Source organism: Papilio machaon, chromosome 22 (assembly GCF_912999745.1).
Source record: "Papilio machaon chromosome 22, ilPapMach1.1, whole genome shotgun sequence".
NCBI lineage: Eukaryota > Metazoa > Arthropoda > Insecta > Lepidoptera > Papilionidae > Papilio > Papilio machaon.
Genome location: NC_060007.1, coordinates 3,932,725 through 3,956,336, shown reverse-complemented (window position 1 = coordinate 3,956,336; position 23,612 = coordinate 3,932,725). Strand labels below are relative to the sequence as shown.

General features: G+C 35.4%; 1 protein-coding gene across 1 annotated transcript in view; it reads left to right on the top strand.

Moving 5' to 3' along the window:
- The window catches only part of LOC106720813 (AF4/FMR2 family member 3), an 85,102-nt gene extending 65,538 nt beyond the window's left edge, over window positions 1–19,564 (top strand). The window contains exons 10-21 of the mRNA XM_045683531.1: window positions 12,383–12,425; window positions 12,575–12,649; window positions 14,051–14,300; window positions 14,851–14,982; window positions 15,056–15,265; window positions 15,342–16,341; window positions 16,449–16,600; window positions 16,735–16,853; window positions 17,569–17,835; window positions 18,178–18,274; window positions 18,567–18,801; window positions 19,267–19,564. Of these exons, the coding sequence (XP_045539487.1) occupies window positions 12,383–12,425; window positions 12,575–12,649; window positions 14,051–14,300; window positions 14,851–14,982; window positions 15,056–15,265; window positions 15,342–16,341; window positions 16,449–16,600; window positions 16,735–16,853; window positions 17,569–17,835; window positions 18,178–18,274; window positions 18,567–18,801; window positions 19,267–19,385 (2,699 nt within the window). The 3' untranslated portion in view covers window positions 19,386–19,564. The remainder of the gene's footprint in view (window positions 1–12,382; window positions 12,426–12,574; window positions 12,650–14,050; window positions 14,301–14,850; window positions 14,983–15,055; window positions 15,266–15,341; window positions 16,342–16,448; window positions 16,601–16,734; window positions 16,854–17,568; window positions 17,836–18,177; window positions 18,275–18,566; window positions 18,802–19,266) is intronic.
- Window positions 19,565–23,612: the final 4,048 nt, after the last annotated feature.

Sequence of the window (23,612 nt, the reverse complement as noted above, 5' to 3'; positions counted from 1 at the left end):
TGTTTTTTTATTTGAGTATTTCGAAGTCGAAGCTAAAGTATGATAGAAAACAGAAATTTAAATAGTCTTTTTTTGTTAGCATAAATGTTACTTGAATAATGATTCTTTTAAAATTACAGTATATTATTTACTTTACTTATATATTTCTGTTGTATTCATAGTTTTAAATCTATATTAATAAATACTTACCTCTCCATTAATAACTACATATATAGTTCGTATGTTTAATTTTAATAATTAATGACGTCATAGTAATCGAATCCTAATCTATGTTACATAAGTAATGTAAATAAGTAGTTGTTGGAAGATTTCTCGGCGCCGTTTCAGAGCGTTATATTAATGGTAGTCAGTTGATACGAATGTGTGAATCATTGGATCTCTAAATGAAGCGATTGCCGCTAGATTCCGAGAATTTTAAGATGATGTAAAATTACGATCTCTTTGTCCTTTAAAATCTTTGTGAGAGCAAAGAAGTTATACCATTTTTTTAGGTGAATTTTAAATTTGAAGCTTAAGTTTCCACTGTCATATCCGAACAAAGATTCTTTTTATAAAGCTGATAGATCAATATTTTTGTATGAGTATTTTGTCAGAGAAATCCCCACCATTATTATCACCATTAACATTTACGTCCACAACAGTTTTATGTAAGATTAATATTATCATTTAGCTTATGAACTTTAAAATTATAACTAGATTTATTTTTAAAAAATGACTCAAATTACAGTATAATTACTTTATTAAATAGTTGTTATATATTTCAATAAATTAATCATTTTTATAAATAGATTACGAGCTCCTTAGGATCTTCTCAAATTTAACCCCATCACTTGCAAATGTGTTAGAATTCCTATTACAAATTGTTTTTCACTTCACGACATGAAACCTCCCTTCCTCCAATCTTGCTCATAAAACGTCAAGGGGTGTTATAACCCGACCAAATTGGAATTTCAAAGAGAAACCTTGAATGCTTTAGAACGATTACCTTTCATACCTCTCCGGGTTGCCAGTTGAATGTTTTACCAATTTAGGGATTGGTTTGATAAACTGTTACCAATATTCTTACTTGTTTTGTACAGATTTCTAAGAATAAAATGCTGTTATTAAATTTAAAATTGACTTCGCTTCTGTACATTTTTTATCAATCGATTGGAGTTCCATTAGTAGTTTTTGTAACGTTCGTAAATATCATTAGATTTTAAACATTTATTTATTTTAATTCAGCAAATACTCTTATCATAGATAAATTAACTACCTCTCAAAATTTAGAAATGTTAAGTCCCATACGGAGCCTAATATTTGAATCAACTTTTAAATTGCTTTTTATCATTGAAGTTTTATTAATCGATAAGCTTGGCGTCGCCATCGAGTCATGACATTTTTTTAATTTGCTAAGGAGGGTATGGTAATACGACTAATGTAAAAGTTCATGCAAAACACGTGACAAAGTGAGAGATTGGGTGCATTCTATTTTAGTAGGTTTGTTTTGGTTATTATTAGAGGGTTACGATTTCGCAGCGATAGATTCATTGAACAACACCCCCACCAAGGGACCGGCATGGAGAATAATGTGGATAATTTCTTAATTTTTTTATTCAGTGTTATTTAGGTGACCAGTATCGGTTTTTAAATTAAAAATACCTTAAGCAATATATTGTTGGAAGAAAGAAATTTATTTCGTTATCCTACTGTTATGATAAATACATTTTTTTTTTGATCTCTACTTAAATTTTTTTTTTCTAATATAACACTATTAATTCCCACATTTACTTACCATGAAACATGTTACTTTAACTGTTTCGTCATCTACTTACAGTCTATAAATAAAACAGTATCAAGATTTCACAGCGTCATGATATGATTTAGGTTATTATTGTTCCGAACATTCGTGAGTTGAGTGGCTGTACAACAAAGTGTATGCTCACTAATTCTCTGTCAGATGAAAGACGTCATCTGTCACTTCACTTATCTTCTCTCCGTACGTCGCGTCGGGGTAATCTTATCGATGAATACATCAGCTTTTATTTGTGATGCTAATTCTATTTTTAGTTGTACGGTGCAAATAGTTTATTTAGGTAAAAAGTGAGTCATTTTTATCACGAATTTACACTATCGAAACATCATCATCATCAGCTCACTATGTGTCCCCACCACCGTGTGCACCCACTATGTGTCAAACGTATCATTGAATTTCTTCCAATATATGTGCAGGTTGCATCACGATGTTTTCCTTCTACGTAAGAACGTCATATGTAAATTGAAAAACATATTGGTACATGGCGGGATTCGACCCCAGGACCTGCAGATTGCAAGTGTTTAACCTCTGAGCCACCGACGCTCTAACTACTATCGAAACATTATACGAAAACATGTGTCTCTGAGGAATATAATACATTTTTCTACGGGTGTTATGGCAGGGAAAATCCACGGATATTTGGAAATATTTTAAAAAAATACCTAATTACCCCTTTGATGGATATAGAAGTATTTTCTTTTGTTTCTTCTTAACACGCAACTTGCAAAAAGGCAGCTGATTTGTTGACGATTCAAGGCAATAATAATAAACGGCGCGCCCGCGTCAGCGCATTCGGTTTTATTTAATCTTTTGTTTCAATGTCAAACACCCGCCGACGAAGCGACGCGCGACCCGGCCTCGGAGGTTTACGATGTCGTCGACTTCGCATTGCTTACGAAAACTCGTTTACGATTTTTCCATTAAATATCATTTATCATTTTTATTGTTGAATTTAGGTTTCGTTTCAGTTTTATTTATTTAAGAAAGGTGTTATTAATTGTATTACCCCATGATATTTGCCAGGAAAATTGGCTTTGAAAATGTTTACTACTATCTTTTCCAGTTCGCGCACCTTATTGTTATGAAATTAAAGTCTTTTGTAGTATTTAATTTTCCTTACTTCTTATAGATGTTAGATTTTAATTTGTTAATTTCTTTGGATACGTATGAGACGAAGGTAATAAAGCATTGTTGGCACATGGCAGTGCCAGGTGGTGAACAGGTGGTCGTTGGTCCCCTTGTACCAAGCCTTGCATTTACACCCGCTCATGTCTTGCCCTTAGCTTGAGCTTACTAGGGATATTTATATTGCATATTATATAGGATTATATTTCATTTCATTAAAAAAAAATAAGTTACATCTGTACCTATTAGATAATTACTTTATTTTAGGTTGATTATTTCAGCTACATATTATAATTAAATTTTATATCCCTTACATGTTGTGACTTTTATTTACGTTTTACAGGACGTTTTGGATATAAAAGTCAATGTATTTGTCCTAAATTAAACCGTAAATAGTGTCCTAAGCGTCGTATAAAATATCGCTTCATACCCGACGTTGTGGTTACGGAAATAGATCATGTTCCCCGCGATCCCGTCTCGGTATGGAAGCTGCGACGCCTGATTTATGCACCAAATAACTAATTAATGATCCCCGCCTGCTTACAACTGACGTATTGAATACCGAATATGACTTTTTGAAGAATGTTGTTAGACTAGATTATTTTTTAATCGGTTATGCTAACTTTTGCTCGATTTCTTGTCAGAATTTCTTTGTAAAGAAATACTGATCTTCGAACTTTGTATCCCTTTTCAAAATATTTGACGAAATTACAGATTGGTAGAAAAATATAGCAAAGATATTTCTTTACTTGGGATTCGAATCTAGAATAAAAGAAATTAAAATGCTTTTACTACGCTTTATGAACATGCAGTTTCTATTTTAATTAAAACAGAACGATGTACAGCGACAGTTTATCTTGTTCCGGACAAGAATTTGGACAAAACAAAAACTAATTCACACGGGTCACATCCTCATTATTCTTACGCAGTGCATGAATAGTGCATCGAGTGACGTCCGAAAGGCGCGTACGGTCAGTACACTCGCGCGCGTTGTTCCGTTGCCACGCCCGTACCCGTGCCCGTGCCCGTGCCTCGCCGCTGCTGCACGTGCCCGGCCGTGTCCGGACACTCTCGTCTCGTCTCGAGTCATCCGGTAAACGTTAACCCGGGAGGTTAACGTCCGGTATTCTCATACCTATTGCCGTCCGATTTCTTGGAATCGATCGTATGATATTTTTCCTGGACTTTTTTTAATGCGTATCATTTTGGAAACATTTATTCAATGATTTTGCGCGTAATAAATACAGAGTTTGTTGGACGCAATAGTAATGTACTCGTATTATTTTTATTTTCGCGATGGATCTCGTCTCGAAGCAACGAATCGATGAAATGCATACATGTTGATGTGAGAATAATCAAACCTCGATTCAACCCTCCGCCTCGCGTCCCGAGTAATAATAGCGACGGGCGTTTTCCCCACCTACCCTCGCTCCTGCACTATGCTCCGCGTCACTATTGTGTTGCATACTCCCTTCGTCAGATCTTTTAAACAGACTTAAAATTATTTAAAAATTTTAAATCTCTAATCTAAAAAATAAGGTTATATTATATACGATATTTTTACTTTAATATGTCAATGTTTTATTCACATAATTCGTGTTATAAAATCGTTAAAGTCATCGCACGCTACTCATAAAATACCAAGTATGTTCAACGGAAGTTGTACTACAAGAATTGCTAAATATCGCGGCGCTCGTTCGATCGTCGAACGACGTGTGCCGTGAATAGGGGGGAAGTACACTCTTTGTCACCACCTGTCCGTCTTTAATGGGTTTCGGAAGACGATTTGAACGAGGCCTGCGCTCGCGCATCTGTCGATTCCCGCCAAAACTACATTCGTATTTTAACAGTCGATTCATTCACAGTGTTTATAGGTGTACAACAGTTTAGTGTTCTATGTTTGATGTTTATTGAGTGATTGTGTAACAATGTGATAATGTTGGGATTACTGACGTCGGATTTTGGATACCAGAACCGTTTGACGTTGTTACAACATCTTATCGAATGCGGCGATGTTCTCTTACATCGGGACTATATTTATGGTTTGTTTTGACTTTCTTTAATTCTAACATTCCCTTTCCTGTCTGCAAATGATTTAAGCTTTTGTATATTGTTATTTATTTTATATGCTTAATAAAGCAGCATTTTGTCTATGTAATTTATTATTTCCAGACAAATGTTTTAAGATTTATTCTAATGAGAAAGATGTAATATAATGATTTATTTTTGTTTAATATATTTTAGAAATTATGGTGAAATATTTGAAAATTAAAAGAAATAAATAGCTACAGCAATTTATTATCTAAATACACACGTAGATACAGCTAATTTTGATTCATACGTATGTTTAAATAAAATATTTTAAGGTTATATAAAATGGTGACAGAGTAGTGCATACACATCTCACAATTCGAAGGACAAAAGTATAAATATGACTTCACGCTTCATGTTTCAATTGTTTTGACATAATTGTGACGTTCACGGAAATGGTATTGAATGATAACTTGTTCCTCTACTGTTATTGAACGTAATTTACGATCTGTTTTTGTTTGCACTTCAACAAGTTTATTGCACATTGACAGATGTAATACATTTTGTAGTCTAAACAAATTTTTTTTACAATTGTTTTGGCCTCTTTTTTTTAAGCGAAATTTTGTAGGAAAGATTTTGTTTATGATTGTGTTATTATCTGTGCTAGTCGGTTTGTGAAAACAGTTAGCTAAAGTAACTACGCTATTGCTTATTTGATAATAGTATAGTATGTAATTTTTAATAATACCAGACCAAAGTCTCCTTTCAAAAGACATTGTTATCTCGATATGTTTTATACAGAGATTTTGGTCTTAGAAATCCACGGTTAATACAATTGACAATTGAATGGTTTCTATTTGCATGTTATAAATAAACATCTTCGCTTCTTTTGCTTCACCTATTATTATTCCGGTTCGCAATTTAATTGCCAGCAAGATAGTAGGTAGTAACTGACAAATACAGATAAAGAAACATTTTAATGAAGCTATGAAGAATCGCACACAATTGGACGCTTTCCAATCTCTGAAGACTTTCTCATCTACTTTTTTGTAAAGTTAAAAGCAATTAAATTATGTCTTTATGTATTAAAAATAATAACTTCAAAAAATAATTTCTCGTTAATATTTTTTTTCGAATTTTTAATTATTAGCTGTCGCCCGCGACTCCGTCCGCGCGGGATTAAAAAAACATAAGTAGCCTACGTGTTCTTCCAGTCTACATCTATACCAAATTTCATCGAGAACCGTTAAGCCGTTCTGGAGATACCTTCAAACAAACATCCATCCATCCGTCTAAACATTCGCATTTATAATATTAGTAAGATAATAACAAAATTTTCAATGACCTCGATATGTCAAAAAATTACTGAGTAATAATTTACATAGTAAATTATTTTATTCTGATTGTATCAAAATTACTTATTTACACAAATTTCAACTTTTGCTACGAGCTAAAATCAAGCCCTTGTAGTTACTGCGTTTATTCTTCCAATAACACAAAATTTTGTAAACAACTTTACTAACTTTACAAACTCAATGCCAAAGGGCATGTTTTATATTGAGTTACGTTGGAAAGCTTGTAGGAAGCAATATAGAGAGGTTTCCGGTGGGAAATAAACTGCAATCTGTGTCCCACTTCTTAACTTAATAATTTCCTTAGTATGAAATTTATTTATATAACACAAATAAAACATACGAATATAAAGTATTAATATACTTGAAATCACCCGATCAACGGTCTTAAATAATATTCACCAAATCTAAGCATCTTAAATCATATCTGAATCGTTAGTGCAACTGCTGAAGCAAACTCCGACGAATTATCCTTTCCTCGAAGCATTTTATAGTTATTATTTGTTATTGTTTTAAATTTTACGCGGTTGGAAATTTATAATAATAATTCCCGCTATATGTTTACGCGTAGAATGTAGCGTTGGAAGTCCTTAGTTAAATGTGTCAAGATTGTATAATAAATGACTCGTTAACATATCGCCTACGAACAAAGGACAAGGGAGATGTTGCGGTGCGTTTTAAAAAGCACAATACACGTATAATATCGTATATACATGATGATAACTTAAAAGGAATTAGGATCTGGATCATCAGAAATTATCTGTGACAAATTTTGTACTGAACTTTTTTACAATTACGAACATATTTATTTTTAACCGATGACGTATTATGCGTTTTTTTCTGATTTGTTTACTATTGTTTGTTATGTGCTTTTTAGTTTAATTTTGAATGATTAGCAAATATCTAAACGAAGTGTGTTCCTCCCCTTGCTTCTCTGTGTGTATGTGTGTGTGTACAGTTGATGCCGCACACAATGGCTCTTCTCCCATTACCCCATAATTCCCAAGAAGCAATTAAAACCGCTCGGCTAGTTTTATTCTCCGAATGCTCTGTAATTTTACCTGCATACGAGACGCTTTCCGTATAAATCTTGCTTCGCGGCAATGTTAATGCGTAGTTATGCAAGGTAACCAAACGTGTACGGGTTTCCCGGACTTTCCCGCCTTGATTTATTACTTTATTGTGCTCTTAATAAAGTAGTGTAAGGGGACATGTTGTATGAAAGTTAATAGAACGTTGCTACTGTTTATGATATCATCTAATTAAGAAAAATGTTCTACGAAATGGTACCCAAGTTTTTATAAAACAGAGGAGCTAGGAAAATTTTGTTCCCACGTTTCCGACCGCCTACTAACAATCTGTAAACAAATTAGCAACACAAAAGCCTTATCCCGACTACGAGTCTCGGATGACTTTCCACTTCGATCCCCGTCAGGGAATTGTTCTTAAATAAAATTATGTCAGTAACTTGAGAAAATTAAAAAAAGACTTCAACGCGGCCTTTATTCATAGGCTTGTTTACATAAAACAAAAGGGAGTGGTACAAAGACGTTAAATGCATCGACCCCTTTAGCGCAAGCAGGGTACTTTCTGAGAAAGGCATTTTTATTGCCTTTATTCATGTCACCGGCAAATTTTGTACGACGTTCGTCTGTAATTTGTCTAAATAAATTTTAAAGAATCGACAAATTACGTATTTAATTAATTCATTCACAGTGTTATTTTTCGTCAATTTATAATTATGACATTTCACTGTCATCTGCGACCGCCAGACGGTGATTCTTTTATTGACACTATTTTCTACACAGAAAATAGCAGCCAATAGTCTCAATTTAATAAAAGGGCGAAATATAACACTATTCATTTGTGAATGAATTCTTTTGGTATTCTACGATTTGACTAGACGAATTATAAATGATTGGCGTACACGACTTGTCGGTGACATTCACGTAAACAAAAGGCCTAAGCATTAGTTACGTGTACGGTGACGAAAGACCCGACTCGCTCGCCGGACGCCGACATTAATAATGTTGCCATCTTAAAAAGATTTCGCTCGACAGTGTAGTACATTTTATCCTAGATATACGTCATTTGAAATATTTACCCGACCATCGCCTTAAATAGATATGATTTATTGATAGAAATAAGTAAGATTATACATGGTTTTTTATTTCTATTTCCCAAAGGTAAAAGATTGCTGTGATTTATGTGAGAAAACCTTTTGCACGTCGAAATTCTGCTTTAACTAATGTGATTTTCAAAGTTTTTTGTATAAGTTATGTAACTATAAATAAGGAAAAATATAGCTTTTGTCATTATAAACACCTTGAACTTCACTTGACAGCGTGGATGTAAATTTAAAAACAATGTCTGAGCAAATGTCACAATATAAAAGTATCACTTGTTTTAAATCAATTTAGTTTTAGTTAGTATTTAGTGGTATATGATTGGCTTTATAATGGCAACCCAGACTTCCTCTGGGCAGTGGGCAGTGGGCAGACGGTTGCTTGAGTGACGGGGACCGCACGTGAAGCGTGACGCGCATTGTTCATGATTAGTAACGCCGCGTCTTCCCAGTTCCCACCATTAGCGACTACAGCTTTGAATGATTGGAGTTCTTTGCGAGCGTACAATGTAATGTTTTTGAAATCATTTAGTGTCCATTTCTTATTTTAAACATAACTTCAATTTATTTATCAATACTAAGTGATGTAGTTTTTCATTTAAAAACTAAATTTAATCAACTGATATACTTGTAATTAGAAAGTTGAAATATTCAGTATTGACATTGTTTACTCATTTTGTCAGATATCGGAATTACCTTTTAGCTTTTGACTAAAGACCGTTGTTTATTTCTTTTCACGTTTTATTTTTCCAATGTATAGTTAAAAAGAAGCGTAATTCTTTTGCAAAAAACTGTGCCGCTGTAACCATGTGTAATTATTATTCAACAGATGATGTAGTGTTTATATTTCGGAGTAGTGTAGTGTACAAAGGCATGCCAACGGATATGACGCAAATAATTTCCTAGATCAAACGGATTGCGATTCACCGGTTTTCCTGTCCACTTGTATATATGGGTCACTAGATTTTTCTTATACAACATCCTGTGTAGAATGTTTTACTTTATAGTACCATTTGTTACTAGAAAAACCAAAAGACCCGTCTGACTGTAGTTGTATGACATTCGACGGAAGAAGACGAATCGAACTCGTTTAGGGTCGATGTTTGTTTTAAGGTATCTCCGGAATGGCTCTATGGATCTTGATGAAATTTGCCACAGATGTAGGACATACTTATTAAGTTTTTTTTAAAATTCTGCGCGGAAGAAGTCGTGCGAGACAACTAAAATAAATGATCCTATTAACGAATAGATAATTTTCATTATGTAATATGACATATTACGTAAGTCGTGGGAAAGAAGTTCTTTATTTTTTTTTAAATATATAATCTATCTGTATCCATTAACATCTGTGGCGATAGTTTTTCGCCAATCGGATTCTGACGTCACAAGTATACCGTTAAGATTTTGGCATGCGGGTCGCGACACATTTACAAAAGATATTTTATCTTTTAAAACAGGCCACATGTCTCAGGAACGTGATCCCAAGGAAATGGATACAACTTTAAGTTTACGTCTTTTATGTGGGAGGGAACTTACAATACCTATTTACACAAAAAGCACACTCAAGTATGACTGATGTTATTATTGATATTATTACTACACACAGGGTTATTTATGCAATAATTTAACGTAAATATCTTAAATTGTACACTAAAGGAGGCCTTTAGTGAACATTAAATTGACTTTGAGTTCAACCGTTAGAATTACATATTAAACTTAATTAATATTACGTACTTATCTTAGATTTTGGTTTAAAGTTTAATCATCTTTGACAAAGAGTTTGCAACGTCATTCGTCGAATATGATGACTGAAATTAATCATGTAATAGCAAATTGATGTCTAAATTCAATTACCTTAAGTAGTTTTATCGAAATTTTCCAACTGCTTGCTGCGGTTTTTCGGCGTTAGGTATCGCTCCAAGGTTACAGATCAATGGACTCATAGGTCGTTGATGTCTGAGTTCATTTCAGGACACTGAGGGTGAAACTAAAAGGTAAAGGAAGCCTTTTATTTAGCTCAGTGATAGGCAAATAACAATCTATTGTACTTAATAGATTTATTTCGGTGCGCCGTTAAACTTTAACCTTTATGAAAACCCTAATTTTGTAATTTCAAAAGTAATTTTCCGTTTTTTTTTTAATGGCGTTTATTAATAAAAGAAAAAAACAAGCTAATAAACACGTAAGAACGCAGTTTTCATGCGTTCATTCATTAACTTTAATTAGCAATAATATAAATTACTTATAACTAAAGTTCATGCTCAAGTTGCGATGTTGTTTTGTGTCGGGGAATAATCTGCTCGATTCAAATACTACTAACTTGAGCAAAGTTTTATCTAAACAAAGGCTACAATATCTCTGTTCCTTCCACCATATTGTTATCTTTTTTCACTACTTTTCTTTTTAATCATTTCTTTCTTTTTTCTTTCTTAAAAAAATGCAACATATGATTGTTGCTTTTTAAATTAGTTCGACGCTTTCTGTTAAACAGTAGAACATCAAAGTATGTGATTTGAATTTTTAATTAAATCACATTAAAGTGTTTGGTGCTCACTGGAGAGTTCGTAGACCGCTTAAGTCAACAAGGTATCGACTGGGAACCAAACCTGCTACCAACTTTATAGGATGTGTGCAATGTTTGCACAACTACTCAGTGCCCGAGTAAACATTGTGTCCTTAACCATAGTACAGACTTACCAAATTGTTACGAGTTCAAAATTAAACTTTGTTTCAAAGACATAAGGTACACAGGAATGATTTAAAGTAATGAATGTTTAAAGTACTCCTTACTTGAAAAATAAACCCAATCAGAAATAATATAAAGTGTAATTTAAGAATTTTAACACGTTTTACTTCATGCATCTAACAAAATACACAAACATAGACTTTATTTATTAAGTTAGAAATGATTCGAAATTCTGCTTGTACTTCAACTAGTTATAGTACATTTTGAATCAACCGCTAATGCTTGTAAGGTATTTAAAGCGCCACTATTTCGCCTCTCTATGGAAATTTGTTTCTTGATGTGAAAACAAAAATAGGCCAAAGCTGAACACAAAAAAATGCAATATTCCTATTCTTTTTGTAATAAATCAAAGTATAAAGTTTAACTAACTTATAAAATTTAACTTAGGACTTACAGCTAACTTGTTTATGACTTTAGAACACTCTTTGACACTGAAGATGTGATATTTCGCCCTATTATGATTTGAACAGTAAGGGCTATGACCACTTTATTGATTCCGTTCACTTGGCGTAATCATCCAGGGCATTTCGATCTCGAGTATTACTTCAATTGAGATGATTTGTTTTATAACATTTATATGTTTTCTCCTAATCAATTTTAAAATCTGAATTTCAATGTTAAAGATTATCCCGTTTGAAGTTTTTTTTTTCTTTAATTGAACAACATTTATCAACCGCTGTACGGTAATCTTACTAATTTATTAATGCGAAAGTTTAGGTGGATAGATTTATTAGAAGGTACCTCCAGAACGGCCCCATGGATCTTGATGAAATTAAGCACATATTTAGATCATGGACTGGAAGAACACATACTTATTCAGTTTTTTTTAATTCTGCGAGGGTGAATTCGCGGTTTAAAAAAAAATGAAAACATATTTTCTAAATTTGTTTTGATAGTGGATACCCATAATCACACAGATTTACATTGGCTAGACAAAAACCAAATACAAACTTGTGTTGTTATTACAATAATAGATAATAAATATGAAAATACTTAGCAAAATGTTTGTTCAAACATTTACTCACCAATATTGACACGCTGTGTCTGTGTGTGTGTGTACACAACAGTACCTTTGTAATTATTTTCAACTAACTTATGGTGTTTGCCAAAGTAAACTTCGTAATTTCTAATTGTTTACCTTAATATGTTACCGGGTGGTCTCTTAGTGTTATGATTTTTATTTTTAATGGACTTTTTTTTCTTTTCAGGTCTCGATAATCGGATATCTAATTCGAGGAGTTCAGTGTCACCGTAAGTATTTTTTTTTGTAAGATAATAAGGCTTTTAAGTGCAAACATACATTGATTAACTTAGAGTTACTGGGTTATATTGTTTTTATTATATCTGGCAATGTTTTTTTATTTGTTTTTCAGTCAGCATGTGACCGCACGTGGCTGTAGTGAGGTAGTGAACAAGGACCTCGGGCTGTCGGAGAGTGATGACGAGGTCGCGGTCACCACCGCGAGGCTTGGACCGTAAGTTGACATTTTTATTATTTGCAGCAATTTCAACAATCTGTACCTAACTTCTGTTCGGCTCTTTGATGTAGTATGTCCTTAATAATTAGTCCGGTGATTTACTAGAAAAAGAGTTTCTAATCGACTTATTATAGCGTTCAAAAAATTATCCAGGTGTGGTGAGTCATTATTTGAATGGATGAAATTAGTTGCGTTAGCGTCTTATGTTTTTGTTTACGCGTTGTATCACTCAAGTTAATGTTATAATTATTTAGGGTTCAATGTTAGTTTTAATATAATGAGTCATTATAAGAACAACCATAAAGGTGTTAATTGCGTGTCTGCACGGCCACGTGCCTAGCAACACGTGCGCATTGCAAGTCGTAATCACCTCAACGAATATTGTTCTTTATGGCAGCATTTATCGCGCCACGTGTTCCCGAGTTATTCAAACACATTTTGTATTGAAATCAATGCTTTAATTGCTAATAAATGATAACGTGTAATAGCCTATTATTATGTAATAAATTTTGTAGATAGATTTTTTTTTATTTCTGTGCGTAACACACAAGTTTGACCGTATCTGATAACAAGGTAAATAAAAAAAGTGTAGATTCTAGATAATTTACAAAATTGTATTTATAATTTTAGAATTTTTTTATGTTTAAATTTTATTTTTTCGTAAAAATTAATAAATAAATTAATTAATAAATTAATTTTTAAAACAATTTGTATCGTTTTAGATCTCAATTTTAAACTCTAGTCGATATGTTTTTCTATAAGTCAAAGGGCTCATGTTTGTCTGGTACTAACAAAATCAATGATTCACTAGACTGAAATCGTATTCACCAGTAAGGAAAATTCCATGTCTAGACAGCGGTATTTGTTTTCAGGGTTGAGTCACCTCAAAGTAATTGCGTTTCTTCAAATGTATAACTATTGTTTTAATTACTTTTGAAGGATCCTAAACATTAGCATTGTAATCATGTTTCGCCCTACATAATAAATACAGTCAAACCTCGATAACCGAGAAACTTCTACAAGCGAGAATCACTGTCCAGTCTCGTCCAACCTCCATAAGCGAGAAAGACATCCCTTGAACTATCGTTTATCCGGGTTCGAATGTAGTTACCCAAATTCAGAATTTTTCAAAACAATGAGTCGCCGTCAAATCTTGTGTTTCTTCGTTGGACGTTCCATTCCAAGGTATGGCTGGTTTTAAAGATCTCAGAATAGTTAACTATGACTCAATACTCGTTGGATATTTCGACTTAGAGTCCTTTAAGAATAGACCTTCCCTAGAGGCCGGATGACATAGCATTAGGTGTTTTTCGTGTGTCTCTTTACTCTATAAAAAGTGTAATCAACTACTGTTTGATTGAAATCTATTATCTAAATACTTGTTAATCTTAATTTCAGTATCATATCCCCAATCGGCTCCGGCGGTAGTCCCAGTAGTGGCAGCGAGTCCTCCCCGTCCGATTCGGAGTCGGAATCGTCGTCTAGTGAGTCGACAGCGGCGAGTACGGCCGCGCCCGCCGCGCAGCCCGCCGCAGAACGTCCTTCCTGGAGTCTCAGCAACTTCGCGCCCCCCTCCCAGCACCCGCCGCAGCACTACGACGCCGGCAAGGACCTCCGGCACGCCCTCGAAGATGTCAAAGGCAAACCGGTCAGTTATGCATCACATATCTTCATCACAACTCACGACCTTTACCCAATTAAAGCGAACTTATCTAGCCTTGTATTAACATTGAGATAAGGTCATAGTAATATTTGTCATTATAATTAACACTAACATGATTTTGTGTATGATTTAGGCAAAACAAAACTGAATTTCTGAAAAAAGTACTAAAAAGAGACTACAAGCTACTTCAATAGCATCTAACCTCAGTTCAAACTTGTTTGCTCTAGTTATCGAACGTGCAACTTAGAAAGTAGAGAAACAATCTTATGTTGCATTGATAAAACGCGGAGAAACAATCAAACTAACAATAACAATGTAGGAGTTTGTTCCACGGAAAGTATAATTTGTGGATTCATGGCTCCCTCTTTTATTTTATTTGTTTGAATGAATTTTGACATTGAGTAATGAAATATATTAACTATTAAAGACTTCATATGTTTTTACATTGAAAACAACAAAATTATACCTGCAATAAGATTGCTGCATTATATTTTCTATTGCCATATGTTATGATATGTTATTGTGTACTCAACAGAGTCCAATTTCGGAGTTGTCGGACTCTGAGACGTCGTCGCCGTCGCCCGGCGCGTCGCGGCGCCGGCGATCCCTCGCCAACCGAGTGTCCGCCGCCTCCAGCGACGAGGACACCCCGCGCTCGCACAACACGGTCAGTTTACAAACTTACAGATTATCTTTATCCACTTCCTCCTTTTACTAAGTGACATTTTCTCTATTAACAGGCGTCCCCCTTGAACGCGGTGCCCGCGAACGCCCCGGTGAAGCGAGGTCGGCCGCCCAAGCCGCGCACCTCCGAGGAGAGGCCCGTCAAGAAGAAGCGCGGCCGACCCCCCAAGCGGCAGGCCTCGCCCGCAACACGCGACAGCGACCCCGAGCCCGACCCGCCGCCGCACCACGCCCTGCACGACCCCAAGACACAGATCTTTAGAAAGGTAACATCTTGTTTGATTCTCAAATAGTAACTTTGAGTAGTAAAGTGTTGATAATACGTAAGAATATAACTTCCAGGTATTCACAACGAAAAAAGGCGATGAATGCGGAGGAAAGGGAGGTAAAGGTGGCAAAGGGAAGGGCGGCAAGGGCAAGGGTCAGGTGACGATCATCGAAGTTACGGCGCCAGAGTCAGGCGCAGACGACGAGGAGCGCAGGCATCGCGAGCGCTCCAACGAGAGGAGAAACGAGGAGGCCATCGCCAGGGTCTCTCCGCCGCAGGAGCCCGAGACCTTGACCAGGAGGAGGGAGGCCGAGAGAATAGCCAACGAGAGGATACAGGAGCGCATGTCCATTGAGCGGCCCGACCACAGGCGCTCCGCCGACAGAGTTCCCGATCGACCGACCGAAAGGACGTCGAACGATCGAATACCCAACGATCGGCTCCAGCCGGAGCGAATGTCGACGGATAGGTTTCAAAATGATCGATCTAGTGATCGATTACAACCGGACCGATTATCTGATCGATTACCCGATCGAACCGTCAACGATCGGTTCCCGACCGATCGAGTACCTTCAGATCGAATTCCGAACGACAGAAGTTCAGACAGGATGGCCGCCGATCGTTTACAGATGGAAAGGATACCCAACGAACGAGTGTCAGATCGGATACCCACGGATAGGATGCCGGGCGATCGGATAGCGTCGGATCGGTTGTCCTCCGACAGAATGTCGAATAACGATCGGTTATCCAACGACAGACTGACGGTCGGTCGGACACCCAACGAGCGTCGGTCATCTGAACGAATGTCGAACGAAAGACTATCGAGTGATAAGATGTCGATCGATCGTCTCTCGGGAGACAAGCTGGAGCGGTTGTCGAGCGAGAAGCTGTCGCACGAGCGGTTGTCCGGCGACAAGTTACCTATGGAACGTCTGTCGGGCGACAAGACGTCACTGGAGCGGCTGCCGAACGACAAGCTGACGTTGGAGCGGTTCGTGTACGCGGAGGCGGATGTCGGATCGGGCTTGAAATCGGGTCGCGGCTCCGAGAGGATGGAGGAAGCATCGTCCAATGGTCAGTATTTTTACTATAATTAGCATGATATTATTTCAGCTATTTACCTTTGTGTTTTGTTTGTAATGTGAGGTGTGTGACGTGTGTGACGTATATGGTGTGCGCAGTGGCAGTGAGCGAGCGGCGCGTGCGAGGTCGCGTGCTGGTGCGTGTACCTCTGTGTCGGCTGCACGCGGACACAGTGCGGATGTTGCGAGCGCCGCCACGCCGCGCCCCCGCGCCCCGCCCCGCCACGCCCCCCACTCCGCCCACTGACCAGGTCGGTATGACACACAAGTGTAACACTCTCTGACACATTAGGATACAAAGATGACATAAGATAAAATTATATCCATCCCAAAATACATCCATCTACTAAAATGACAGAATTGTATGTAACGATGTAACGTGCAGGGTGTGGAGGCAGCGTGCGTGTCTCAGGAGCGGGCGGCTGTGGGACAGACACCCATCTACTACTCGTACTTCGAGCGCCTGCCCGCAGACGCGCTCTCCGACGAGGAGCGGGACCACAAGTACGTACATACAGACAACACATTTATATATGTATATACTTAAATACTTTGCTCGTATTCAGGAGAGGTCGAACATTAGAAAGAGAGAGATGCCACTCTATGAAACAAACGGACGAAAAATATGGTTCTAATGATGCGATAACGTAATCCAAATTTTTGTACCATAACTTTTATCTGTACAATATTATAAAGAGGAGAGATTTGATTGTTTGTTTGTATTGAATAGGCACCAAAACTACTCTACCGATTTGAAAAATTTTTTCACTGTTGGAAAGCTACAGTATTCTCGAGTGACATAAGCTACATTTATCACTTTTTTTTTTTTAATTCGGCGGACGAAATCGCAGACAACTGCGTAATCCTACTAATATTATAAATACGAAAGTTGAGATGGATTGATAGATGGATGTTAGTTTGAAGATATCTCCAGAATTGCTGAACGGGTCTTGATGAAATTTGGCATAGATGTAGAACATAGTCTGGAAGAACTCATAAACTACTCACTTAGTTTTTTTTTAATTCCGCGCGGACGGAGTCGCGGGTGACAGTTAAAGACTGAATATCCAAATGAATTTACGCATAGTGTTGACATTTGACGCACAGATCGTGTGGTATCTCTTAGAGTATTGTGGTATATGACACCATTATTGACTTATCTTTTTGTTCTTAATTATCAGATTAAAGTGTAATATTAAACGTGTAGTTAATATTGCAGGTACTACTTAAGCGAGGCAGCTCGGTTGAGGTCGTCAGCTGAACGTGAACAGGAGCCGTTAGCGAGAGTTATGTTGTATTTGGAGTCAGTTCTATGTTTCGTACTAACTGGGCGAGTGTTGGAGCTAGAGTTAGACACGAAGCGCGCATTCACAGTGTACAGAGAGACTATCGCCTACATCAAGTCTATACAGTCAATGCCGCAGAGGTTCAGAGCCTCGCCACACTCCACACTCAGCTCGCCTTTCAGTAAATTAGATATTTTAAGGTAAGACTCTTATTATCTTACTATCATAGTAATGCGAATGTTTGGATGAATGGATGTTTGTTTGTTTGAAGATATTTAACGTAACGGCTGAACATATCTTAATGATATTTGGCACATAATTTGGAAGAATACATAGGATACTTATAAAGTTTTTTATTTTATTTCTAAAAGCTAGTTATTTATAAAATGTATATTTAATAATAGCTTAGTTTTTTAGGTATATAAGATAAAATAATATCATAATTTGTATGATAGGTTTTGAAGGAAATCCACGTAAAGATCTAACAATAATCCTGGTAATGATATTTTTTAATTGAGTATGTATTATTTTTTTTTTTCCAGTCTCCGAGTGCAAGCCTTACTTTATTTACGAATGTTCAAATTGTACAATAGAGAAGTAAAGGAGTACTATAAAATTGTACAGGAATATCAGCAAAAGGTTTGTTTTCATATCTTAATATATAATATATGTTAAAAAAAAAAAAGTTACGTTTCCGAAGGTCAAAACTAGTTTGTTAAATAAAATGTGTTTTGTTTTGTCATTTTTCGAAAACAAAATTAACTTTTGGAGATCGGACAGAATTATTTTAACACAAGAACACTTTTATGTTTTAAGATATTGATTTAAGTACAACATAACCGTAACCCAGAGAGGTAGGCAGAGACCACGGACCTCTATTTGGGGTATATCTTGGGTCATGAAGTAACGTGTGTGTATGTCTGTGTGTCAGCCTGCGTGCGCGGAGTCCGTGTCCCCGCTGTCGCCGACGCCCTCCCCCGCGGGGTCGGTGGGGTCAGTGGGGTCCGCCGCCTCCGCCTCCTCCGGGTACTGCTCCCTGGCGCACTCAGTGCCTGCGCACGCGCACCACGCGCTGCTGCAGCTCACCAAGTACTACACCTTCCTGTACGTCGCACACGATCTCTGGGAGCAGGCAGACGGACTTTGCAGGCTCAGACCTAACCAAGGTATGTCATTTTGTTATACATCTGTTTATATCTTGTAGTAATAATAGGAATTTGATATAAAAAATGAGAAAAGGAAGTAGTTGGACGATTTTAAACACCAATAGCCTTATAGTTGAAGGTATGAATATGCAACCGTATGGTTACAGATTTGAATCCCACCATTCGATTATTATCATGGATCAAGTCTTAATAAAAGGTCAGAGCTTACTTGGAATCGCTGCAAAATATTGTAATAAATTTGAAACAATGTGTTAATGTTAACAGCTTACAACACTTCAAATCGGAAGGAAAAAACTAAAAATCACATTTTAATATAGATGACGTTACGTAAGTAGATAAATAGGGATGTTTTCTATTGAGTCACTGTATTCTATTAGTAGGTTTGAGCCAACGTTTACATATTGCATTATAACGTCGCATTGATGCAAATTGGTCCTTCATCGACATATAATTATTAAATTTCAGATCTATTCATAGCAGTGGATCGTAAATGTGGTCCGCTGACGTTGTTCTCTACGTTCCGTCATCTGGTGCAGTACGTGCGGTACGCCATCACTCTGTTGAAGAACGCGCCGCGAGAGTGACACCGCGCACAGTGTACATCGCGCCCTCGATACACTGTCCACTTGTAACCCCCCCGTACTTGACCGCCAATGGACGCTGTGCTGTGGCGGTATGTGCGACGCGCAATGTATTTTGTATGAGCATTTATATTATCTTTGCAAGCGACTGTTTTTAATTTTTTTTAAATCAAAAATATTACAATTTTCTGTAAAAACACACAGGAATATAAAATAACTTTTTTTTTTACTAAATTTTGTAGTTATTTGTCGAGTTTGCATGTTTGAAGATAATATAAATACGAAACGTATCTTGTGCCGTATTATATTGTGAACTTTTACGGGTATTACAATACACATTACCCATTTTACACAATATATTTCCAGGTGTACATCACATATTTTTAAAATTGTGTAAAATTACACGGTGTATTTTTAAATAAGATGGAAATTTGTGCGGTGTATTGCGAATAAAATTTTGGATTAAACATCCCGAATGTGGGTTTTACAAATTTGATGTTTATAAACTATGACATGTACACGGTTTGAGACTTATATATTTTTTTAAATAATATGAAATATATGTGATATTGATTTAATATATTATTTATTTAATTAATACTGATTCATCACAATTATTAAAATCACAATTAATTATATAATATCTTTAATTTTTTATAATTATTTATCTATATTTAATATTTTAAACCGAAGAAGTTTGTTTGCGTTAATATTATAAACTATAAATAGAATTTAAAAGAAACTTTTTCTATTTTACAGTCTAATTATCAGAGAAGGTTATAATATATTTATCATCACGCTATCACTTTTAGAGACCGAGCAGTAAGGAAAACTACTCAAACCGTGTACATTTTATAAAGTTTTGACCAGAAAAATAAAAAACATCGCATTTGAATTTTATATGGCAACTAAATAATAGACTCTAAAAGGTTTTATTTGAAATATTTGGTATTTGTAAAAATTATTATTTTTTGACTCAAAATCGTAGTTCTAAAATGACTGACTTGTGTCAGAGTTGCCAGTAAAAAAGAGTTCATTTCTTGGCAAAGTTTTTTATCTTCCTGGTCAGACTTTATTTACCCTGCCCTGATATGGTAACACCAACGTTTACAAATATGTTTACACTTAAGTTGCATAAAAGTTTTAACATTTTGATGATATTAATGTTATAGAAGATTTATTGTTTGGTATAGATGTGCGATTTTTGTGTATAAAGGAATATATTTTTGAATACTTTTATACATTTGTGTTGTTGCGTAGCTTTCAAATTTTCCCAAATTGTTTGATTGAAAGTTGGGAGTTTGGTATAGATAATAGATTCGATCTTTAAAACGGAACATAGACATCAATGGAGTGGATGTTTAATAAAATTGTTATCGAATTGTATTTGATTGCATTTAAATAATTGTGAAAAAGACATCGGGTCGTATTGTGTGTAAATAAATTTGGGAAAATTGATAATAAATTGTGTAAAGTGTACTTCATATAGTGAACTTTGCAACAAGCATTCACAAATAAATTTATGAGACCATAACTCTATGTATGACCTTATATTGGTCGTGGTACAAAAAAGCAAAGGAAACAGCAATAATAATTTAATAAAAAAAAAAGATATATTTGTGAACGATTGTCGAAGTATTTTTTAAATCTTGTAAAACTATTTAAAGTGAAAAATTACCTCGGGATTTAAACAAAACGTGTTACAGTTTTTAAGGTTTAAAAAAAACGATCCAATAGAAATACGAAGTGAGGTAAATTAAATACGTATAATTAAGATTTATGTACTAGTTATTGGACATAGCGCGCTTGCTTTTATCTTAAATCAATCTGAAGTATTGTTGGTTGATTTAATCCAAATGTATTAATATAGTATTACAATGAACAATGATACATTGAGATCTGCAAAGATTTCATTTTCATAGTTCTCTTCTCCAAAACGTTGACCAAAAAAAAACTCATGTAAATTGTAACAAAGTGTAAATAGAAAAATAATCGCAAAGCGACTCGGCTCGGGGGCGAACTATTTGTAAAATAAACTAGAAGTTAGATTTTTTTTTATTCATATCTTAAGTACGTATTTTTTTTTGTAGTAACTATCCTCTTCTATCAATATCGGGATCATATAACGAATTGATTCGTATAACTTTCGGAACTTAGATGAAAATAATTAATATATAAATGAGCGCGTGGGCCAATCGAATTTAATATCTCTTTGGGAACATTGTAGGACACTTTACGTTCTTACCCTGAGTTTACACTGTTGGAAAACTTGTACTAAAACATATAACTATCTTTGGTTTTTTTTCTAAAATGACAGAGATGGTGATGTTTTTTGTATGTGTTTCGATAGTGGAAATTCAGGATAATGTTCGCTAGTTTATGCTTTCGTACTTTCAAGTGAATAACTTTATACCATCGTATCCGAAAAACTTACTTTATACCTCAGAATTAACCGAGTCTATTTTTTATCTTAACTTTTCTTTCATTGAATGACTTAAGTTGGATTCAAAGATCGCTTTTCCTATTTTTGTTAGATAACTTTTTTTAAATTCCTAACTTAAAAACGTTTTTAACGCGAACAACCTCCCCAACAGTATATGTAAAATAATACCTTCGAGAAAGATATTTAAAAAATAATATCTAGGAAGTTTAGAATGGAGATGAAAATTCATAATTGGAGATCGGAAAGTTTAAAACTAATTTGCAGCAGACATATTTTGCAATAATTTAAAGTTTCTGGGCTCGGTCGTGCGCAGAATCCGCATGTTCCTAACGTTTATGTCATGGTCGTAGAACAATGTTGACGATCAAACAATCAGACATGTTTTTATTATACATATCAGCATTAGGTATTTTTCGGAGTGACTCTTAAATAGAAAGTAAACGCCGATATGTTTTCATAATAAAATAATTCTTTGTTTCTTTTAAAAACAAATAATTCGAGTGACAATAATATTATTTTTAGGATGATGCTAGATTTCTTTTCTTAGCCGTGTTAGCGAATTTCGATCGAAAAAACTTACGTATTCGAATCGAGTGTTGGACGTTTTCCAAACTAACAGAATTGAAAATGTAACCGCAACATCAAATTATCTCGGTCGTTTATCAAATTTATGTTGTGATTGTAAATAAATATATTATACATTTTGTAATGATTTATACATATGATAGTTGGCAGACAGGTTTTTGTATGAATGTTTTTAGGGCGAGGATGTATTGAGTGGGTCGTGTGTGGGATGTTTGTCTCGGTGTTAGGTTTACGTACATTTGATGAGTTCAGTCGAGGCGCGGACTGTAATACAGCTGTTCCTTGCAAATACAAAGTTTGAAAGATGCCTTGTACATATTAAATTGTAAGAAATTGTGTAATTTTCACTCTAATATTTTAATTTATATGTAAATTATATAAGTTAAGTGGACAAGATATTAAAGTATGAGTGTCGAGTGTGTCAGTGTGTGAATGTCCGCGACGTTGCGCGCGAGCAAACTCAATATCGATTAATTCGATGAAAAGAGTTACATTTCATATGACATGTGACTCTTTTCGTCAGATGTGTCGATATGTCAGTGCGGGTGTTCTTAATAGAGCTTGCAGCGTTCAATTGTTAGTAGGGATGATCGATATCGACGTAATATCGATCTATCGATACATCGATGATATTCAGTTCGATCAAAAACTAATGTATCAAATTGATTTTATAGTTTTTATCGGTCTTGGTCATTGAAGATGATGTTTATCGAAATATATCGAGCATCCCTAGTGTTTAGTGTATTAGTGATGCCCCTCGGCCCCGCATTACCCCAAGCTAGTTACCTACGTTAGTTCGAGCGAGATGGCTTTCGACTTATTTACCCACAAAAAGGTAAACTCCATCACAATTACTTTGATACGGTACTTACGGTTCGCACAAATATTTGATAATTAATTATACGGCGACGGCGTGTACGCGCGGAATTTACTTAACGGCTTTTCAATTAGTATTTCGATCCATCTGACGAAAAGACTCAGCAGATAACATAAGAGTTGTAACTTTATTCGTCGGATGGTTCGATTTTTGAAAACATCGCGCCAAATGTTAAATTTTAGACAAAACATGGCGGCTGTTTTATAAATGCTATTTAATTTTTTGTTATATATTTTTTTTATTTCGGCATGTTAATTTATTGTAATTTTGGCTTAATTTATTATTTTTTTTAAATTAAATTTATCATCACAAAAACTCGCATGCA